This window comes from Pygocentrus nattereri, chromosome 12 (genome assembly GCF_015220715.1).
Source record: "Pygocentrus nattereri isolate fPygNat1 chromosome 12, fPygNat1.pri, whole genome shotgun sequence".
NCBI lineage: Eukaryota > Metazoa > Chordata > Actinopteri > Characiformes > Serrasalmidae > Pygocentrus > Pygocentrus nattereri.
In genome coordinates, this window is record NC_051222.1 from 8421869 (window position 1) to 8444178 (window position 22310).

At 39.5% G+C, this 22310-nt stretch overlaps 1 protein-coding gene across 1 annotated transcript; it reads left to right on the forward strand.

Annotated features, from left to right (window-relative positions):
- The first annotated feature begins 11704 nt into the window (after nucleotides 1-11704).
- LOC108437107 (interferon-induced protein 44-like) lies at nucleotides 11705-19400 on the forward strand. Its single transcript, XM_017713974.2, has 8 exons — nucleotides 11705-11804; nucleotides 14504-14569; nucleotides 15332-15365; nucleotides 15496-15688; nucleotides 16470-16616; nucleotides 16741-16912; nucleotides 17059-17159; nucleotides 18827-19400. Exons 2-8 carry the CDS (start codon nucleotides 14512-14514, stop codon nucleotides 19043-19045), a joined length of 924 nt encoding a protein of 307 aa, XP_017569463.1. The 5' UTR covers nucleotides 11705-11804; nucleotides 14504-14511; the 3' UTR covers nucleotides 19046-19400.
- Nucleotides 19401-22310: the final 2910 nt, after the last annotated feature.

A 22310-nucleotide genomic window follows, 5' to 3' on the forward strand; every position in this document is an offset into this window, starting at 1 on the left:
ACATATATGCCAAAAAAAATGAATTTACTTGAATAATCTTTTATGTCATATTGGTAGAGGATGTGCTAGGAAATCCAGCATGCCATTAAATAGCTGGCTATAATTAGCTTACACTGTGCAACTCCATAGTCCCAATACTGATGTAAGGCACTCATATAAACTGTCAACACACCACTTAGAGATTGTTGATACCCTCTCAGTTGACAGTCATAAACCAGCCTATCAACTGATTCTCAACATATAAATAGATCTTCTAACAATGGTTCATATCACCACCATCATAAAGACATTTAAAATCAAATCATTCTCAATGACTTAATAATAATAATAAATAAATCTCAACTGTTAAATTATGCAGAAATGACCTGCTACAGAATCACATGCTGTATATACTCAGAGTGTACTTTGCTTCTGTGTTCGCCATGCTGTTACTATTAGTTTGATGTATATAGTAACTTCCACAATCCCTTGTAAACGGCAAAGACAGAAGAGCTTTTACAACAATGGTTCAAATGGGCCCTTATGTCAATACAATGTCAATTACTTACTAAAACCTCTCATGGCCTCTTGCAAATACTGACATAAGCTGTTATTCAGTAGTACTGCTTGATAAATGTTGTGTATTGCTCACATGTGCTCACAAAGTTTTGTGTAGTTAACCTTCAAATAATTTTTTAGCAAATAATGTAAATTACATTTTACATAAGTGTTGGGAAAAATATGCTTAATTCCATTCCTAGACGTGAAGATTTGATCACAAAATTAAAGGAAATTTTAGGAAGTCCACAATAAGAGACTAAGGCAAGCACAAGACAAAAAAACCCAGAAAAACAAAAAAAAACATACTCCTATGCTGTGAAGTGAAAAGGAAATGCTCAATATGTTTTGCAAAGCTAAACCATTAAAGCAGTACCATATTTGGAACCCATGGAAATGCCAGGTTACATATTAATATCACAAGCTAATACAAAGTTTAAACAGGGCCTTAATGTTCTCCAATGCTAGTTTGACACTAACACAATGTAAATCCCATAATGCTGCTGTTATAAATTAGCATTACTTGGGCAGTGGCTTCTTATAAAGAAAAATACAAAGCTTCATAATAAATAATGCTATGTAATAATCCACTTTGCAGGAAACTGTTAGACCAATTGGAACGTTCTTTTTTCCACCAGAACTCTACTTATATAGTGAAATGCAAATACTCTAGACCACACTGCCCCCTAGTGCTTGGGTCTTGGGTAGTGCATTATTAATGTGACCTCGAAGCAACACTTGTCACAAACACCCGGAGTGAAGTATAGGAGTAAATGAAATATCTATTTATTTATTTGTAATAAATGAGACGTATTTTGGTGTTCCTTTAATAAGGATGTGGAAGAGAGGACAGCTGTTGTTAATTCTCAATATAATGGGTAAAGTATGACCAGGTTTCTTTGCATGCTTTTGTGTTATTTTTTCATCTTGCAGTCTTTTGTTCTAGATTACAGTGATCTGTAAGGAGGTTTAGCCAGTGGTTTGTGGAGATTTGGGATCTATTTTTCCAATTAAGTAAGAACAGTGAGAGATATTAATGCAAAAGTTTTACCATGTGTGGGTAACGCAAGTGAGGAGATATCATTAAGTAGTGCTATGATGGGATAGACCGGGACCCCAAGTCCCGGGGTCTGAGATAATTTGCCCATGATCTTTGACCAGAAATCTTGGATATGAGGGTAATTCCCGAATACATGACAATAATTATCTGTTAGATCTGGACAGTGAGGGCATTTGTTACTGTGGTTGAATCCCATCAAATGCAGTTTGTCAGTTGTGATATGAATTCTCTGAAGGATTTTGCATTGTATTAACTGCAGATTGTATTTGTCTGTCACAGAGGACGTATTATTACACACAACCAGCCAGTGGATATCATAAGGCTTTTCTATGTCTGCTGACCATTTCAGAATTGGGAGGGAAACTTTCATTATCAACAGTGCGTATATTTGTGATGTTACTTTATATGGATTCAGACTGAGAAGTTTGGAATTGAGAGCTGAGGCATGATTTGGAGACCTGCAAGATTTGATTGTTTTATTTAGAACATCTTTTATCTGTCTGTACTGAAAATGACTGTGATCTGGCAAGTTGTAGGTCATGAGCAAAACATTGGTGTATAACTGTCCAAGGCTAGTTACTCCTCTCTGACTCCAAGAAGAGAATGAGAAAGGTTTATTGTTAATTAGAAACATATTCTATAATGGGGTACTTTCAGAAGGGGAGAAACTGTAATTGAGTATTGCATTAGCTTTCCACCAAGCAGTTAGGGTAGTATTTATTGTATCGTATTTGTAGCGACATGTTGATTTGATAGTTTTATTGATGAATGGTATACTTTTAATGTCCAAGTTTTTGACTAAGCTTTTTTCAATATCTACCCGTGGTTGGTTGGTGTTACTTGTCCAATGTCAGATATGGAGCAGCTGATATGATAAGAAATAGTAATAAAAATTTGGGGCACCAAGACCCCCCAGATGTTTAGGTTTTTGGAGTGTAGATAATTTAATTCTAGCATTTTTATGTTTCCAGTAAAATTGTGTAACTGCTTTGTCAAGAGAGGAGAACCAGCCAGTAGGGGGTGTGATAGGGATCATGGAGAATAGATGATTGACTTCGGGGAGCATGTTCATTTTGATTGCAGAGATTCGTCCTAATAGAGATAAGGGAAGTTTGCTCCATCTTTAGTAGTAGTGGAACATAGTTGAGTTTATAAAGATGTTTGAGGTTTGGAGAGATGTGAATGCCAAGATACTTAATAGACTGCGCTGGGTAAAGCTTTATGTTCTATGAGAAAAGAAATGTTAATAGGAGCATGATCTGAGATGATACTGTTAATGTCAGTCAGTTATTCTGTGTGAAATGGAATTATTAGTTAGGAAATAGTCCATGCGAGAGTATGATTTATGGTGTGGGGAGTAATATGTATGTTCTTTGCTGTTAGGGTTCTGTGATCTCCAAATATCCACCAGTCCAAAATCTACCATGTATTGCTTGAGCAAAGAAGTTGAGTGACTGATTGTACTAGTTTGTGCTGATGATGAGCGATTCACAGATGCATTGAAGACTATATTAAAATCCCCACCAAGAATTAGGAAATTTAGATATCTCTGAGAAAAGTAAATGGAAGAATGCTGGAGAATCTATATTAGGACCATAAATATTAGCAAAGGTTAGACTGTCCATTAATAATAATGTGACGGCCATCTGCATCTATCAAAGTTGAGCTGTTAACAAAGTGTATTTTTGTCCTGATTAAAATGGAATTATATGTGGAATGAAAGGACCGGCTAATCCATTTTGCTGTCAGTTTCCGAGACTCTGCCTCAGGAAAGTATGTTTCTTGAAAAAAATTAATGTCGGAATTCAACTTATTCAGGTGATTTAGAATTTTTGTTCTTTTGGTTGGTTCTTTTGGTTTTAATTCCTCTTATATTCCATGATGCTATCTTTAAGGAATGTGCCATGGAAGTGGTGCAGTCATATATATTATTGGACTGTACTGCATGATGAGCATGCTCATGCTTGAAAGAACATCAGATGTATAAAAAATTAACTTATTTAGGACGGGCATACAGACAACATATAACAAAAAAGAAGTAGTAAGGATGGGCATGTTAAAGTGTGTTTGTCTAAAGACTGTCCATATGTACAGTTTGTCAACAACCATAGAGACCCGGTTTCCAGACATTCTGTGTTCCTTCATTATGGGGTATAATATCTTGCGGCATGCGCATATCTCCCGAGGAAACTGGTCATTAAAACTGAATGGTGTTCCTTTTAACACTCGTTGTTTGTTTTTAACAAGTTCTTTTTGTTTAAAATGCTTCAGTTTGTATGAAGTTTTGGATCAAAGTTTCTAGATTGTCTTTGTCGCTTTCTGGAATTCCGGAGAAAATGAGATTATCTCTCATGCTTCTTGTTTGTATATCCAGTATGGTTTCTTTCGCTTCTTTGTTCTCCCTTTTTATGATCTTGATTTGTGAGGTAAGTACTTTTTAAGATCCTTGTTTTCGTAAATGAAATCCAAACTGGTTTGAAGATCTTTGACCTCTTGATGGAGTATTCCAAGAATGTCTAGTTTTCTGTGGATAGATTCTAACACACTCATTCCCAATCGCTTCCACTTTGTTATAATCCCACTGACAGTTGACTGTGGAATATTTAGTGGTGAAGAAATTTCACGACTGGACTTGTTGAACAGGTGGCGTCCGATCACGGTACCACGCTGGAATTCTCTGAGCTCCTGAGAGCGACCCATTCTTTCACTAATGTCTGTAGAAGCAGTCTGCAGGCCTAGGGGCTCGGCTTTATACACCTGTGGCCATGGAAGTGACTGGAACACCTGAATTCAATGATTTGGATTCGTGACTGAATACTTTTGGCAATATACACCGACACAGCACTCATTCTGGAGCAGCTGCTCCCAGAGGAAAATTAAATCCAAATTTGGATTTCTGCCATCTCAGATTATAATCACACATAACTGTTTAATTTGGTCATAGTCAGATAATTCATGAATGAGTTTAAATGCATTGGAAAAACTGCCAAAGCAGCAAGGCTTGATTGACATGTTGTAGCCACACTGTTTTAGATATGGTTAGACAATAATTCAGGTTCAGACCCCAAATACTGTTTCAGGATCAAATTTGAGATGAAACATTGTGAAAAGTGAAATGGGTTTTGAGGTGATGAGTGTGTACACTTCGTTCTTTCTTCCTTAGGGTGCAAGGAGGTTCAGAATCACACCAGGAGTAAAGAAATGTAAGTTTACTGTCTCCAGTATGACGATCACACACTCACATTTTGTGTTGTTTTTCCTTTAACTTCTCTTCTTTTTCATTTTCTCTCATCTTGTGTGTTGTTTTTCCAACATTTTATAATGTCCTGTGTTTTGTTTTATCTTCTAATCTCTCTTCTTGTGCATCAAACTCTTTGTATGTTGATGTTTTCTCATCTAATTTCTCTTTGTGTGTGCAGATTCCTATGAGCTCACACTGGACCCAAACACAGCACACACAAGTCTCTCTCTGTGTGAGGGGAACAGAAAGGTTGTGCATGTGAGAGACCAGCAATCAAACCTTAACCATCCAGAAAGATTTGATTTCTATGAGCAAGTGCTGTGTAGAGAGATTGTGGCTGGACGTTGTTACTGGGAAGCTGAGTGGTGTGGAAGAGAGGCTGAAATAGTCGTTACGTATAAAACAATTAGTAGGAAAGGAGATGGTTATGACTGTGTGTTTGGACTGAACAAAAAGTCCTGGAGTGTTGTCTGCTCTAATGACAGATGTAATGTTTGGCACAGTAATATCAGAACTGACTTCTGTGCTCCTCTCTCCAGCTTTAAGAGAATAGGAGTGTATGTAGACCGTCCAGCTGGCATTCTGCCCTGCTACCGTGTCTCCTTTGACACACACACAGACACTTATACACCCTCTTCTCCACATTCAATGAACCCCTCTATTGTAGGACTTAGGGTTTGGGGTGCTGACACCTTAATGGGCATCTGTGAGATAGAAGTGGCACTTCATTTTATGTATGGTAAGTACCCAGTTTTGAATAGATAAATATTTAGTATTTACATGTAATTTTCTGGTACATACTTGCCATGTATGAGTAAATGTGGTAAAACTAGCAGATATGTATAAAATTTTATGTTAATATGTAGCATTTATAATACATATGTTGCATTTATAAGTGATTTTCTAGTACAGACTTTGTATGTAACTTGAGAAAACATCTAGGTATGTATAACAATACTTATTCATAATTTAGTGGCATATATATATATATAGTACTTACACTCACCGGCAACTTTATTAGGTACACCTGTTCAGTTGCTTGTTAACACAAATAGCTACTCAGCCAATCACTTAGGCATGTAGAGGTGGTCAAGACAACTTGCTGAAGTGCAGACCGAGCATCAGAACGGGGAAGAAAGGGGATTTAAGGGGCTTTGAACGTGGCGTGGTTGTTGGTGCCAGACGGGCTGGTCTGAGTATTTCAGAAACTGCTGATCTACTGGGATTTTCACACACAACCATCTCTAGGGTTTTACAGAGAACAGTCCGAAAAAGAGGAAATATCCAGTGAGCGGTCAGTTGTGTGGACGAAAATGCCTTGTTGATGTGAGAGGTCAGAGGAGAACAGGCAGACTGGTTCCAGATGATAGAAAGGCAGCAGGAACTCAAATAACCAACCAAAATCTCTGAGGAACGTTTCCAACACCTTGTTGAAAGTGTGCCACGAATAATTAAGGCAGTTCTGAAGGCAAAAGGGGGTCCAACCTTTTACTAGCTATGTGTACCTAATAAAGTGGCAGGTGCATATATACATATATATGTATCCAATACCATCAAATTTTCACAGCTGTTCACAGCTCAGTGCATTGGACCTGTATTGCAGTACCTCTTCGAATGGTACAGCCCCAATGTGGGTGTTTGATAGTCTTTTTTATTCCTTTGCTTTATTCCTTTATTCCTTTTTTCTGTCTTTCCTTTTTAAGGCTTACTACTGCATGCATGGAAAAAGTCATAGTAATAAATCGTATATATATCAATATTTGGTAACAGTTACCACAGGGCAGTGTTCAGAATGTTATATGACAATTACTCCACTGACAGACACACATTCTAATTCTAAGAATGGGCTGTACTGGAAGGATGTGCGACTTTACCGTCCTACTGTCACTGGTACCTTCGCCACAAGTCAGTTTATGAGATGTCTGCTCTGCTAACTGTACGTGTCAAGAGCAACAACAGCTCAACCACAAATCGGCAGAGTATGCAAACTCACAGAGTAATGTGGAAGCAAGTAGTGCATAAAAATGAGCTATTCTCTGTCGCATCGCTCTGCACAAAAATAGCGCATCAGGAGCTTCGAGAAATGGGTTTCCATGGCCAAACAGCTGCACACAAGACTACGCCCAATCCCATTTCTTCTTTTTACCCCTACCCCTTGTTTTCGAGTGTCATCCTAATCCCTTAAGTTACAAGGGGTTGTGGTTGAAATCTTGCCCTTCAAATTGAGACCCTCAAATTCAATTAAAAAATTTATTAAAATTAAAAATTAATAAAAAAAATCAAAACAAAACAAAAACATTGCTTCATTAACAACTACTAGCGCTACTCTGTAGGCAACTCTGCCCGTCTGCAGTGACAGCAGTGGAGCGTAAAGTTCAGCTCCTCACTGTTGGGCTTTAGTTACACGTAGGGCATCAATTGCTTTTAGAGAGGGGGGCAATTATTTATTATCGCCCACCTCTAATTCTTCAGTGATACAAAGCTGAAATTAGCTATTCACCAGATATTCCTGTTCCACATTAAATTGTGCAGCAGTTACATTCTGGAGCTTCAGGCGTCAGAGCAGCTCGACTTTTAAAGGTGGAGCGGGAAAGCTAGCTAGCTACTGAGACATTAGCATGTCATTAACAATTTTCTATGCTTGTTGTGAAGAAAATGAGCATAATACATTGAAACCACATAAAACTAAGGCAAAACAGTGGGTAGTATAATATTTTTAATGGACAAAATATTTACATTTGTGTTTACATGTGTGTTTCTTTGGTCTCTTGTGCTCCATTTTGCCGTTTTTTCTTTTTTCTCATAGCACTCTGTTTGGAGTGTCTCTGAACAACCTCTGATTGGAGGACCATGTAGACCCAACATTTTGTTCTACCTCTCTGTCTCAACACGAATCAGGACACCCTACCCCTAGATGTGAATGCGGAAAGCAGATGGCTATGGTCCAAGTGGTAGGGACAAGGGGTGAAATGGGACTGGGTCTAAGATCACTATGTGCAATGCCAGGTGTCGGCTGGAGGGGTGTAAAGCACATCACTGGACTCTGGAGCAATACAAACGTTCTCTGTGGTGATGAATCACACTTCACTATCTAGCAGTCTGATATTCAAATCATGACTTAAATGACTTAAAATTAGATTATTTTCACTTTGTTTACAAATGAAAGTTATCTTTGCAGCCCCTAATCTAAAGTGATGTCATATCAAAGTAAGGAGGATTGGGGAGTTTATTGATATTGTTTATGGAGTGATGCCTCCAATTCTAGTGTAAAAAAAGTTTGTAAATGACTTATGGATGTCTATAGATACAACCCCAATTCCAATGAAGTTGGGACGTTGTGTAAAACATAAATAAAAACAGAATACTTCTTCTTTCGGCTGCTCCCTTTAGGGGTCGCCACAGTGGATCATCTGCCTCCATCTTGCCCTATCCACTGCCTCCTCTACTTTTATACCAACCATCTCCATGTCCACCTTCACTACATCCATAAACCTTCTCTGAGGTCCACCTCTTCTCCTTCTACCCGGCAGCTCCATCTCCAACATTCTTTGCCCAATATCTCCACTATTCCTCCTCAACACATGTCCAAACCATCTCAACCTGGCCTCTCTGGCTTTATCTCCAAACTGCTCCACCTTCACTGTCCCTCTGATCTGCTCATTTCTAATCTTGTCCAGCCTTGTCACTCCCAACGAAAATCTCAGCATCTTCATCTCCGCCACCTCCAGCTCAGCCTCCTGTCTTTTGGACAGAGCCACAGTCTCCAAACCATACATCATAGCAGGCCGCACTGCTGTCTTGTAAACCTTCCCTTTCAATTTTGCTGCTATCCTTCTGTCACACATCAGGCCTGACATCCGTCTCCACCCACTCCATCCTGCCTGCACCCTCTTCTTCACCTCTTTTCTACACTGTCCATTGCTCTGGATGGTTGACCCAAGATATTTGAAGTCATCCACCTCTACGACCTCTACTCCTTGCATCTTCACCTTTCCACCTGCCTCCCTCTCATTCACACACATGTATTCGGTCTTATCTCTACTGACCTTCATTCCTCTCCTCTCCAGTGCAAACCTCCACCTCTCCAGATTCTCTTCCACCTGCTCTCTACTCTCACCACAGATTACAATGTCATCTGCAAAGATCATGGTCCATGGAGCCTCCTGCCTGACCTCATCTGTCAACCTGTCCATCACCATTACAAACAAGAAGGGGCTCAAAGCTGATCCCTGATGTAACCCTACCTTCACCTTGAAACCATTTGTCACTCCAACTGCACACCTCACCACTGTCTCACTATCCTCATACATGTCCTGCACCACCCTAACATACTTTTCAGCTACACCTGACTTCCTCATACAGTACCACAGTTCCTCTCTTGGCATCCTATCATATGCCTTCTCTAGATCCACAAAGACACAAAGTAGCTCCTTCTGACTGATTTGATTTGCAAATCCTTTTCAACCTATATTCAATTGAATACACTACAAAGACAAGATATTTAATGTTCAAATGGATAAACTTTATTGTTTTTGCAAATATTCACTCATTTTGAATTTGATGCCTGCAGCATGTCCCAAAGAAGTTGGGACAGGGGCAATAAAAGACTGTTCCTGTTTGGAACATTCCGCAGGTGAACAGGTTAATTGGAAAGGTGAGCATCATGATTGGGTATAAAGGGAGCATCCCTGAAAGGCTCAGTCGTTCACAAGCAAGGATGGGGCGAGGTTCACCACATTGTGAACAACTGCGTGAGCAAATAGTCCAACAGTTTAAGAACAACATTTCTCAACGTGCAACTGCAAGGAATTTAGGGATTTCATCATCTACAGTCCATAATATCATCAAAAGATTCAGAGAATCTGGAGAAATCTCTGCAAGTAAGCAGCAAGGCAGAAAACCAACATTGAATACCCGTGACCTTCGATCCCTCAGGCGGCACTGCATTAAAAACTGACATCATTCTGTAACGGGTATTCCCACATGGGCTCAGGAACACTTCAGAAAACCACTGTCAGTGAACACAGTTCGTCGCTCCATCTACAAGTGCAAGTTAAAACTCTGCCATGCAAAGCGAAAACCAGATATCAACACCACCCAGAAACGCCACCGGCTTCTCTGGGCCCGAGCTCATCTGAGATGGACTGACGCAAAGTGGAAAAGTGTCCTGTGGTCTGACGTGTCCACATTTCACACTGTTTTTGGAAATCAAAAGGACTAGGAAAACGACTGTCCGGATTGTTATCAGCGCAAAGTTCAAAAGCCAGCATCTCTGATGGTCTGGGGGTGTGTGCCCATGGCATGGGTAACTTGCACATCTGTGAAGGCCCCATTAATGCTGAAAGGTACATACAGGTTTTGGAGCAACATCTGCTGCCATCCAAGCAACGTCTTTTTCAGGGACGTTCTGCTTATTTCAGCAAGACAACGCCAAGCCACATTCTAATAGAAAAAGTAGACACATATTAACATGTTAGACTCTCAACTAATACTGATTAAATTCCTAGTCAGTGTATGATTTGTTAATTATGAAGTAGAAACTTATTACCTTTATTGTGATAGTCTGTTCTAAACTAATGCTAGTATATTAATTAATGCACATCATGCACAAAATGAAATGTTGTCCTGGTAGCTCCATGTCCAACATGTATAAGAGAAAAACTGCACCACTGTAAACAAACAAATAAACAAACAAACACATAAAATGAACTTTGTCTAGCATGTTTTTTGCATGGTATTTGCAAATGGCAGGAAAAATCTGCAGGGCAGTCCAGATACCTGCTGAGTTACAAGATGTCCCCATGATAAAATAGAAGATTAGTTTCATCAACATAGGCCCACATGTGTGACTACATACCATACTTTCTGTTAGGTCGGTTATTTTTAATGTGCAACTTGCCCACATCCTCCTGCTAAGTTTCTTTCGCTTTCAAGTCAGTTATACAGTTATACAGGATATGCAGTTCTCAGGACAGAGTGGCTCTTTGAGTAGACAGCAGAAGCATTTTACAAGTCAACAAGCATGTCCTCCACCCTCCACCAAGTAATACTTAATAAGACAGACAGTGGAGGAGGAGGCAAATACACTGGCAGTTCATTAGATATACTTACCATGTATCTAAACTCCCTGGTACTCATTTTATTATGTAAAATCTGAATAATTTATTTTACAGTCCCCTAAACTACAACATGCTCTGGAAAAGTTAGGAGCATGTTTACTCCTGCGTTACATTGCCTTTTCTTTTAACAGCTCGAAATCATTTGTCTATGGTATTGTAATTTTAGCTGTCTACCACAGCATATTGGAGTTGACAGTGTGTAATTACTATGCCAAAGTGCAGACTTTTAGCTTGAATTTAGGGGAATTTACATCCAAATTGGGTGAACAGTGTAGGAATTACAGCTACCCATATTTAGGGGCTCAAAAGTAGTTGGACACACTAACAATCATAAATTTAATTTATAATTAATAGGGTTTCTTCCCTGGTGAGCTGTCTCTCCTTTACTACAGCTATCTTCAGTTCCTACTTGTTCCTGTCATGCTTTACCATCAGTTTTGTCTTCTGTAGGTGAAATTGAGGTCAGGAGACCATTGTGGCCATTTTAAAACACTCAACATATATTCCTTAAAACTCGGGGTATTTTTTCCGAATGCTTCAAGTCATTGTCCATCTGCCCTGTGCAGCACTATTCAGGGGGTTTTAATATGTTTGCATTTTGAATGCGAGCAGATAAAATAACCTTATACACCTCAGAATTAATCCCAGAATTTTATCAGTCAACAGGAACTATTTTTTCTGGCGTCCATCGTGGCTGTTTCACTCCACCTTACTGTTCACTTTTACTCTTACTTTCACTTTGGATAGCATAAAAGCTGCTCACCAGAGACGAACTGCAGCAGAGCTGTAGCATCTTCATCATTATTACTGAGGCTTCTGGAAACAGCTAATATTCCTGTCTACTGAGGTAAGGAAATTTCAGAGCACTGATGGAATAAAAATGTACAGAATGGAATTTTACTGTTTTAATTTCTTGCAACGTTAAACAAGTTTCATACGATGGTACATGGTGCTAATATAAAATTTTACTTTACTGATAAATTTGTTGTTGTTTCATGTCCTCATTAACAGGGCATATCATTTTCCCATGTGCAGTCTCAAATCTGAATCATGAAGTAGTCAGTTGGAACTATTAATGTCTTAAAAACAGAACAGACACAAGATATTTAATGCAAACTTTATGTCATGGGCTGCCATCTGAAGAAAACCTTGTATCTCCATTTTTGATGTGTTTCAGTTTTGACATAATTTGAATTGACTTGTTGTCCTTTACATTGGGTGTAAATATCATGATGACTGGACTAAAATGACCTTCTCCTGTAAAGTAACCATGTTGGAGATACATGGTTTTCTTCCAGTAACAGCGCTATGAGCATATATATATATATATATATATATATATATATATATATATATATATATATATATATATATATATGCATGGCTTGATATAACACTTCAGCTGCTCAACAGTCTGGAGAACCTGCACTATGTTTCTCTGAAATGTGTATAAACCTCTCAGCATTAATGATGACTTCACAGATGTGGAAGCTAACCATGCCACTGGCACTAATACTACACCCCCATACCATGACAGTCGCTGGTTATAATGAGGAGGTGGACTTACCAGGTCACAGCACATGTTTATGCTTTGCATCAGTCCCTGTCAGATACGTTTTGGCCCAGAGAATTTTCAACATTTCAACAAGTCTATACAGACATTATAGTCAGAGTCCTTTGTTAAACAACAACAACACTAAAATTCTCATCAGTAACCCCGGCTATATACATAATACTGTAAAATCATTATAACACACAGTCTAAACTCAGTTTTCACAATAAATGGTCTTAAAAGCTGGAGTTTATGTAGAACTGCTAATTCACCCTTTAATGCTGAAGACTAACGCTCAGACACAAAGCGATGCAGACAACGATAAGGCAAAGAGAGAGATTTAAGATGAGCATCGATGATTTGTAGATGGATGGAGTTATTTGCATTTATAAGCACTGAGTTGGTTCCCTCATACGTTTAATCTGCAACAAGTGTGAGAAGTAACTTCAGGCTTATAAAAAGCAAGAGCAAGCTGAGCAAGTCTGTATTGTCATTTATTTAATTTTTAGTCTGAACTAGAACATCAGCACATACTGAGACATATTTACAGCCAAGATGATAAAATGGACATACAATGTCGTGCCTCCCAAGGTGGTTTCATTTTGGTTGAAAGGACAAAACGGCTCTTCTTAATATTTTGGTTGCAACCCCTAAGCCTACTAGTAAGGGCATGTGACTGTTTGCTCAAGCTGCCTGCGGCTCAGAGTTGCACAGTTACCTCCAGCCCAGTGAACGGCCGCGCTCTGTGGTTCATTTTGTGTGGATTGTCTGAAGCCTGTAGCGAAATTGTAGCAAAAAGTTTCGTTATAGCCACACAAAGAAATTGTAGACGCTACAGCTACTAGCTACATTTCATAAAACTGTAGTGGCTGCAGCTACTATCATTTGTAGTTAGGTACAAAAAGTAGTGCATAACTTAGCTGCTCCCCATCCCTGGGCATGTGCAATTCAGGCTGCATGTGGGCTGATACAATTTTGTTAGCTGGGTTTTTAGCACAAACATTATTCTTGTGGTAGAGCAAGAATCTCACTGAGCACTCTCTCTAACAGCTGATCTGAACACTAAGATGATTGGGGGAAACCGAGTAAACACAGCAGAGCATCACATTTTAATAATGCTAAATTAGTTTGTTTTCTAAACAAAGAAGAGGCAATTTTGCAGTGCTGCTCAAAGTGTATATACTGGGGATGTACTATATGTACATGTCACGACTCCTTTTGGCTCTGAACTCTCTTTGGACCCACTCTCCCAGAATCTGACTACGATTGTAGATTCTGTTTGCACTAGTAAAGACTCTCATTCACTTTCTATCTGCATCTGCGTCATTCTATCACGTTACAGTACAAAGCATCTGGGATGGTCAGTTGCACAGCAGAAACATGTATTTTGGTCAAGTTAGTATTTCAAGGGATTTTGTCTTTTTAAGAAATGGATGCAGTGCTCCATTCCAAAAACAAAAAAGAGCATCCAGACTGTCACTAGCAACAAGTCCAAAGCCAGGGTGTGTCACAGTATGGGGTTGTGTCAGTGCCCTTGGCAAAAATAACCTAGACCTCTGGGATGACACCTTTTAATGCTGAAAGTACATTGCCGGATGCTCATACATATTTCAACAAGACAATGCACAACCACATTCTGCACACCTTACAAAGGCACTGCTGCAGAGACAGAGGGTGCAGGTGCTGAACTGGCCTCATTGCAGTCCTGACCTGTCCCCAAAAGAGAATGTGTGGTGCATTTTAAGATACAAAATATTCCAACGAAGACGCCATACTGCAGCACACCTTAATACTTTGACAGCCACATACAGGTGGAAAAACCGTCACAAGATGCCTTGACAAAACGGACCGCTTGTGGTCAAGCGGTCAGTATCAGCTTCTAAACTGAAAAAGAGCAGGACGCCAACTAACTCTGCTTTCCCTGTCACTACTCACTCTTCCACTCGCAAAGAGTGTGGACCCAGGTTTCCTAATCATTAGCATCTATTTTACAGAGAGAAAGATGGGAGGAAAACACTCAGAACCAAAGCCACCTCCTTCTGCTCCTGCTCCTTTGCCAGGTGAGTCTCACCAAAACAAACTGGGAAATAACATCATTAACATAATTATTTACATTTACGCAACCAATAATAATTTCAACGTAATGAACTTGAAGTAGACTATACACTAACTGGCCACTTTATTAGGTACAGTTGGGTTCAGTTGCTTGTTAACACAAATAGCTAATCAGCCAATCACATGGCTGCAACTCAGTGCATTTAGGCATGTAGAGGTGGTCAAGACGACTTGCTGATGTGCAGACCGAGCATCAGAATGGGGCAGAAAGGGGATTTAAGTGACTTTGAACGTGGCGTGGTTGTTGGTGTCAGACGGGCTGGACTGAGTATTTCAGAAACTGCTGATCTACTGGGATTTTCACGCACAACCATCTCTAGGGTTTACAGAGAACGGTCCGAAAAAGAGGAAATATCCAGTGAGCGGTCAGTTGTGTGGACGAAAATGCCTTGTTGATGTGAGAGGTCAGAGGAGAATGGGCAGACTGGTTCCATATGATAGAAAGACAGCAGGAACTCAAATAACCAACCAGAATCTCTGAGGAACATTTCCAACACCTTGTTCAAAGTATGCCACGAAGAATTAAGACAGTTCTGAAGGCAAAAGGGGGTCCAGCCTTTTACTAGCAAGGTACCTAATAAAGTGGCCGTTGAGTGTATAACTGCTAGGATTGAGCAAACACTGCTTCAGGCGTTTATCATGCAAGCTCTGATGACTAACATTCCAAACTCTTCTGCTAACACTGTTCTATTAATGTTATCACTCAGAACTAAATACTCACTGGAGGCCAGTAAACTGGAGGTAAGACCATATTAGCCCTACTCGATTAAATGACGCCTGCGATAAAATTATGTTTAATACTTCATTTGAGAGAGAACATGGACTTATCTTTGTATATGTGCTCTGTCAACTTTAATCCTGTCTTTTTCAGGGAAAAAGAGGAGATATTGAAAGAAGTGAGAGATTTAAAGACAAAGGTAGAGCCCCTTAGGATACTACTGCATGGACCAGCTGGGGCCGGGAAGTCATGCTTCATAAACTCAGTTCAGAGGGCCCTTTTAGGCCGTAATGTCATTAGTGCTCTGGAAAACTCAGCAGACGTTGGACAAAGCTTCACTCTTTCTGTAAGTAATCAGGCTTTTACAACATTTTGTAATCAATCTAATTTGTTAAATTCATTGACCTACAGTATCAGTCCCATAAGGCTGTTTCATCTGTACCAGTTTTGGATCGTTGTAATTATTTATTATTTATTAACGAAAATTCAGACATGTAATTCACTAAATCAGTTTCAGACATATGGGGTAGATTTACTAAGAGAGACAGTGTTAGACAACCTTAGACATTCATTACGAACATTTTATTGATATTGTGTGCTGGTGGAGGTGACCTGTGTATCAGGTTATCTATTAAGAGCTTCCCTGCAAATGAACACAAGCACAACTTTATCATGAAAGTTCTTTCTTTTAAATTTCAAGCCTTTACTCGGGCTATTTGGGCCAAATAAATCTATTTCTTAATTAATCTTAGTTAATCTTTCTCAGCTAATCTATCAGCTAAGAATCCTTCAAAACTGAGATAAGGTCATTTTTGCTTCTAGCTTAAACGCTGCAAAAGCTCTTATTCATGAGCTCAACTATGATTATTTTCATTGTTCTTTTAGAGCTCTGTCCTGAGTGTATTTGGAAACAGTTTGATTGTGTAAAATCCCTGTGAGTGCTCTCAGGTCTTTTGGGAAGTGATGCCTTTATGATTTTAGGTGTAACCTCTAGAGCTGCATGTAGTGCATCAAAGAATGGCTGAGACCTTTCTTCCACCTCCACACATTTTAATGGAATAATACATAATAAATGTCCTTGGACTACAATTCCACTAAATTTAAATACAGTTTGAATTTATTTCTAGATCAAAACCCACAAGATGAAGAAGCATGGAGGTGGACACTATCCTTTTGTTTTCAGTGACATCATGGGACTTGAAGCGGAGAATGGAGGCATACAAATTGAGGACATCTCCAAAGTTTTATCAGGACATATTCTAGATGGCTACACAGTAAGTACACAGTCTTGCTCAGGTTGTACAGTTAACTGCAAGACCGACAAGGCTCTTGTGCCTTTGGGTCTCAAATGACAACACACTGAGGAAACATCTGCACATATATGTTTTTCTGTTTTAGTTTAATCCCCGGGGGACTATAACTGACACTGACTTAAAGTACAAGAAGTGCCCAAAGATATGTGATGAAGTCCACTGTCTGGTGAGCATTCTTTCTGCTGATGCCATCACAAGACTGCATGAGAGTGTGATAGAGAAAATGAGGACAATTCGACAAAAAGCTGTTGAAATGAGTGAGTTGGTTGTTTAGCAACTTTGATCCTGGATTTATATGAAATTAAAAATTCTTTTTTTCTGTATGAAGATTTGAGATTTGAAGATTGAGAACTGTTATGTATATTACTTGACTTAATTTATCTCTTGTATCTTGATTTTTTAGAGATACCACATGTCATTGTGTTGACAAAAGTGGATAAAGCATGTGAGATTGTCAACAAAGACTTGAAAAAACTTTACTACAGCAGAAAAATCAAACAGAAGGTAACTCCTGTGTGTAATCTCACTATGAAACAAAAATGTGTGTGTGTGTGTGTGTGTGTGTGTGTGTGTTTGTATGTATGCCAAATAATTCAGACTTTGATTCAGTGAGTATGTGGAAAAAATAGTTTCACTCTTTGAAGATGTACATAATTATTTTCACAAAATACACCAGGCTTTTGAGGCAATGAGCACAAAAGCCTTTCTCAGGTGTAATTTAATATTAGCCTCAATATGTTAGAGGAGGTGCTTCATTATGATAATCCTCTCCCAGTATTTCACACTTTGAGATGGAAACACCTACAAATGCTTTTTTATAGCCAAAATCGAATTTGCAACAGTAAAGCAAGCCCTTTAACACTCGTCTTCTTCTGCATATGGAGGGCCAGATCTGCTGAAATGAAAAATAAATGCAATTAAAAATAAATTACTCTAAATTAATATATGAATTAGAATTGCATAGGACAATGATCTTAAATGTAAAAATAAATATAGAATATATTAATATATCGCTGCTGTCGGAACAAAACCTTATATCTCAATTTTTGACATTTTTCAGTTTTTCATATAATTTGAAAGTACCTCTTGCCCTTTACATTGTATGTCAATTTTATGATGAATGGACAAACAGCAATAGCAACAGGCTAAAAACGACTTGCAAAAGATTCTGGTTCCATTGACTTACATTAAAAGTAAAGTAGGTTTTCTCCTTCTCCTGTAAAGTTACCGTTTTGGAGATACGAGGTTTTGTTCCGACAGCATTTACTTTAGTCTGTTTAGTCATTTCCCCTCCTCACTAATACTAATGCATTTATTTATTTTTTTGTCATTGGCATGCTTCTTTATATTTTTTTTTCCTTTTTTCTTTATTTCCTTATATAATATGATATTAAAGGGGCTGTCAATCAATGATGTAACGGTATCTTAATATTCGTATTGTTTGATCGACATCACATACTGCATATCGATTGTACAACAGTTGCTGCTGACAGGCAGCAGACAGCCAGAGATCTGAGGGTCTCGGCTGATCTGGCTGAAAATGCAGGTATGGATTATTGATTCTTTGGTGTGGAGGCTGTGGCAGACAGTTTCTTCCATTCTGCTGAGGTCAATGCTGTAGTGTTCAGAAATTTGGAAGAGGTAGTTCGTGTCTTTCTGCAAAATTCAGATCATACCCAGACATTCAGACGCCTTTCTCACTTACTGCCTGTGGATCTTACCACCTAACAAGTGTGTTAATAAGCTCTTAAGCTCTGAATGATCTCTCCTATGTGATTTTCCTAAAGCTTCTAATGAATTATTGCTGTAATATATCAGTACAGTAAGATGAAAGGGGCATACAAGGAATACAAGCTAGCTGCTGTGTATGTGTGACATGTCATGATGTTCTTTAAGCATAAAGCAGATTGGGAGGTTTGCTTATAGCAGTCTGCGCCGACTATTTGACATGTTCACATATGCACAATAAAAAATAAAACAGGTCTGAGACCACTATATACAGTCATAATCTCCAGAAGACTGCATCAAAACATCTGGGTCCTGCGTTTACTTCACCTATATTTCAATGAATTATGTTAAATAATAATAAACTTATATAATGTACATTAGAGAGTTGAAATCTAAATTCATATGCCGCTTTCTCTTGACCCATGTTTACTTTATTTCTTCAGGTGGAGGAGAGCAGTCATAAACTTGGCATCCCCTTGAACAACATCTACCCTGTGAAGAATTATCATGCGGAGATCACTGGAGATACAAATGTGGATGTTGTCATCCTCATGGCACTGAGGGACATTGTCAACTTTGCCAATGACTATGTGGAGGATGTCTATGAATCTAAAGTAGAGCAAGGCACCTGTAGATTGAAGGAGAATTACAGGGATTTTTAAAAGATGTCTACTTTTCTTTACCATTTATTTTATTTTTATTGTACCATTATGAGCACGCATAAAAAACAAAAAAATCACTGGTCACTTGAACTGCAAATAAATAGCGATGTTTGCACAACCTCTTATTCCTATCAACACCACTGTAAAGAAATTTGAGTCTGTAAGTTTCTTGATAACACTCCTTTGTCATGAATAGAGAGACATAAATTAAGCATTCAAATCATCAGTAGAATTGTAGGCTGCTTTTGTTTCTGACTTACTTTTACCCTAGAGTACTCTAATACTTGGTAAAAGTATCTTTGTTTTGTAGCCTTCTTACTAGGTTCAATTGTAATAAATTATAATTTTTTTTTTATTATTTAGTTTTGATGCTTATTTCACATTCATACACTATATTGCCAAAAGTATTCGCTCGTCTGCCTTCATACGCATGTGAACTTGAGTGACATCCCGTTCTTAATCCATAGGGTTTAATATGATATGGCTCACCCTTTGCAGCTACAACAGCTTCAACTCTTTTGGGGAGGCGGAGGTCAGGCCATGTTTTTATGGACCTTACTTTGTGCACTGGTGCACAGTCATGTTGGGGCAGGAAGGGGCCATCCCCAAACTGTTCCCACAAAGTTGGGAGCATGAAATTGTTTTTAACTGTTCTCATAAAGTTCACATAAAGTTCAGACTGACAGTTGACTGTGGAATATTTAGTAGGGAGGAACGGAAAGTAGGGAGGAAATTTCGTGACTGGACTTGTTGCACAGGTGGCATCCTATCATGGTACCATGCTGGAATTCACTGAGCTCCTGAGAGTGACCCATTCTTTTACTAATGTTTCTAGAAGCTTGATCAGTTTCCCCATTATCTCGCAGTCCTTCTATCACACAGTCTCATATAGCATATTTTCCTCTTGGGCTTCCAGATATGGACTGCTATGGCATTGCTTGGATTCAAACTCACAATCTCCTAATGTTGAAATGAATTATTAGACAGTTGTACCACATGACACTATACTGTGATTTAAAAATGAAATAAAAGGTCTCCAATGTATTGAACATTTGAAGACACAAAATCTGAGTTGCTTTATGCGTTCCTGAGTGATGCAGTGGACTAAGTCATCACTCCAGCAGGGGTTACGAGTCTCAGCCTCAGAGATGCCATAGCCATCCATAAGTTTGAACTGAAGAGGAAAATTGTCAGGATTGTGTGATGGAAAAAGCCCTAGCTAGTGGGGAAGGTAAGTTAAAATATGTTTATTTTACTTGCCTAACTGAGATGCAGAGCTAAAAAAACAATAAGAAAACTTTTGACTGAACTAAGAAGTTTGAGTTGGGTGGACTCTTGTTTCCTTGAGTAGACTCAACTCAAGCTAAGCAATGTAATCAGTTACTATATCAATTTGAATTGAGGTGCCCTCTCATTTTTGCAGCATAGCAGTTGTTTGTGTAAAGTCTTTGGAAAATAAGAAGATTCATTCAATGGATATTGCGTCAAGATCAGCAAATCTTTGCTATGCCTTAAGGGGTAGAGAAGGTTCTTTAAAAAGCATGGCTTGTCTGCATATTAAATTTCATATGCTTGATTTGTTTTGTCCATTTATTTAGTCTTTTCCTATAAATGCATTCTAGCTCATTGGTGCATTCTAAATTATACAAAATAAAGCCCACTGATACAAAATATTGAAAAAAAAATATGACATGACAGACAAACAACAATCAAACAAAAAACAATCAGCACGATCAAACATACAAACAGTACAAAGACCAGCGAAAACAAAGGGCAAACACGGGGTTTATAAAACATAGGGATAACGAGGGACAGGCGGAAAACAGGTGGCGAGAATCAGGGGCAGAGTCAAAAAACAAGGGGCCGGACTAAGAAACCACAGCAAAGAACACAAGGACTAGACCAAAACACAACACGAACACATGGACAGGACCAGGAGGGGCCAATTGTGACAGTACCACCCCCCCAAAAGGCACACACTCTGAGGCACACCAAACAAAACACAACAGAACAAAGCCAAACACAGACCCAAAGGACCGAAAACAGGGACAGAACCAAACTAGACAGGGATAGGCAGAACAGACACAGGAATAGAAGCAGGAGGAGAATGCGGAACAGGAACCATGGGCACAGAAATGGGCACAGAAGCAGAAACGGGCAGAGAACATGGAACAGAACCTGGAACAGGAACAGAACACGGGACAACAAGAGCTGAAGGCACAGAAATAGAAGAGGAAACAGAACAAGGACGAAAAACAGAGGAAGATCGACGAGGCACAACACAAAACGACGCGGAACGAGAGACGAACGGAAGAACAACAGGATGACAAAAACAAGAACAGACCACAGACCATGCAAATGAGAGGGAAACAGGAATCAAGACAGGAACTGGACCAGAAACCAACACACAGACAGAACCCGGGGCAGAAACGAAAGGAGAGACCAAAACGGAAACCACAACAGGAACGGGCACAGACACAACAGACAGGAACAAGACCACACCAGGAACAGATGAGGGCAAAAACAAAGGAACAGAAAAAACAGAGGACACGGAAGGAACAGGATGCCCACGGGGATCAGCAGATAAAGGAAAGGGCAGGACGGGTAGGAACAAAGGAACTGCAATGTCCACGGAGGCAGGAGAGCCTGCAACAACATCCATGGGGCAGGCGGCAGGTCCGAAGGTGCAGCGACTTATGGCCACAGGATTAAGCTTGCCGTGGGGTCCGGCCACGGGATCAGGCTTGCCGCGGGGTGCGGCCACGGGGTCAGGAACTTGGGCTTGGATAGCTCCAACCTGTAGGAACAGGAAGAAACAACCCGCTCGGCCGTTCCCAAGGCTCACTCGAGTTATAGGCAGCTCGCAGTGGCACTTGAGAATGAGCCAAGTACCACAGTAAGGGTTTTCTGCTGGTTCCTTCCTTCTAACCACGTCTTGCACTGCAGATCTCTCCTCCCTGCAGCAATGCAGACCCAAGGTTCTTACCTGAGCTCTCGTTGTCCAAACCGAAGACAGGATGGTCCTTTGCCTTCCTACGGGACTGATGAGATGCTCGTGTTCCCTCAGTGTCAGGGAATTTGCTCTCACCTGCTTGGTGGCGTTGGGACGTGGATAACTCAGGTTGCGTGGAAACACAATGGAACAGCCACAGACCAGTGTGTTGCTTATCCACTGCATCCATTGGTGGCTGGTCTTTCTGTATTGCTGGGGAGTGAGGAAGCAGATGCATATGTGGAGATAAGTGACTTTTATTTACAAAATTAT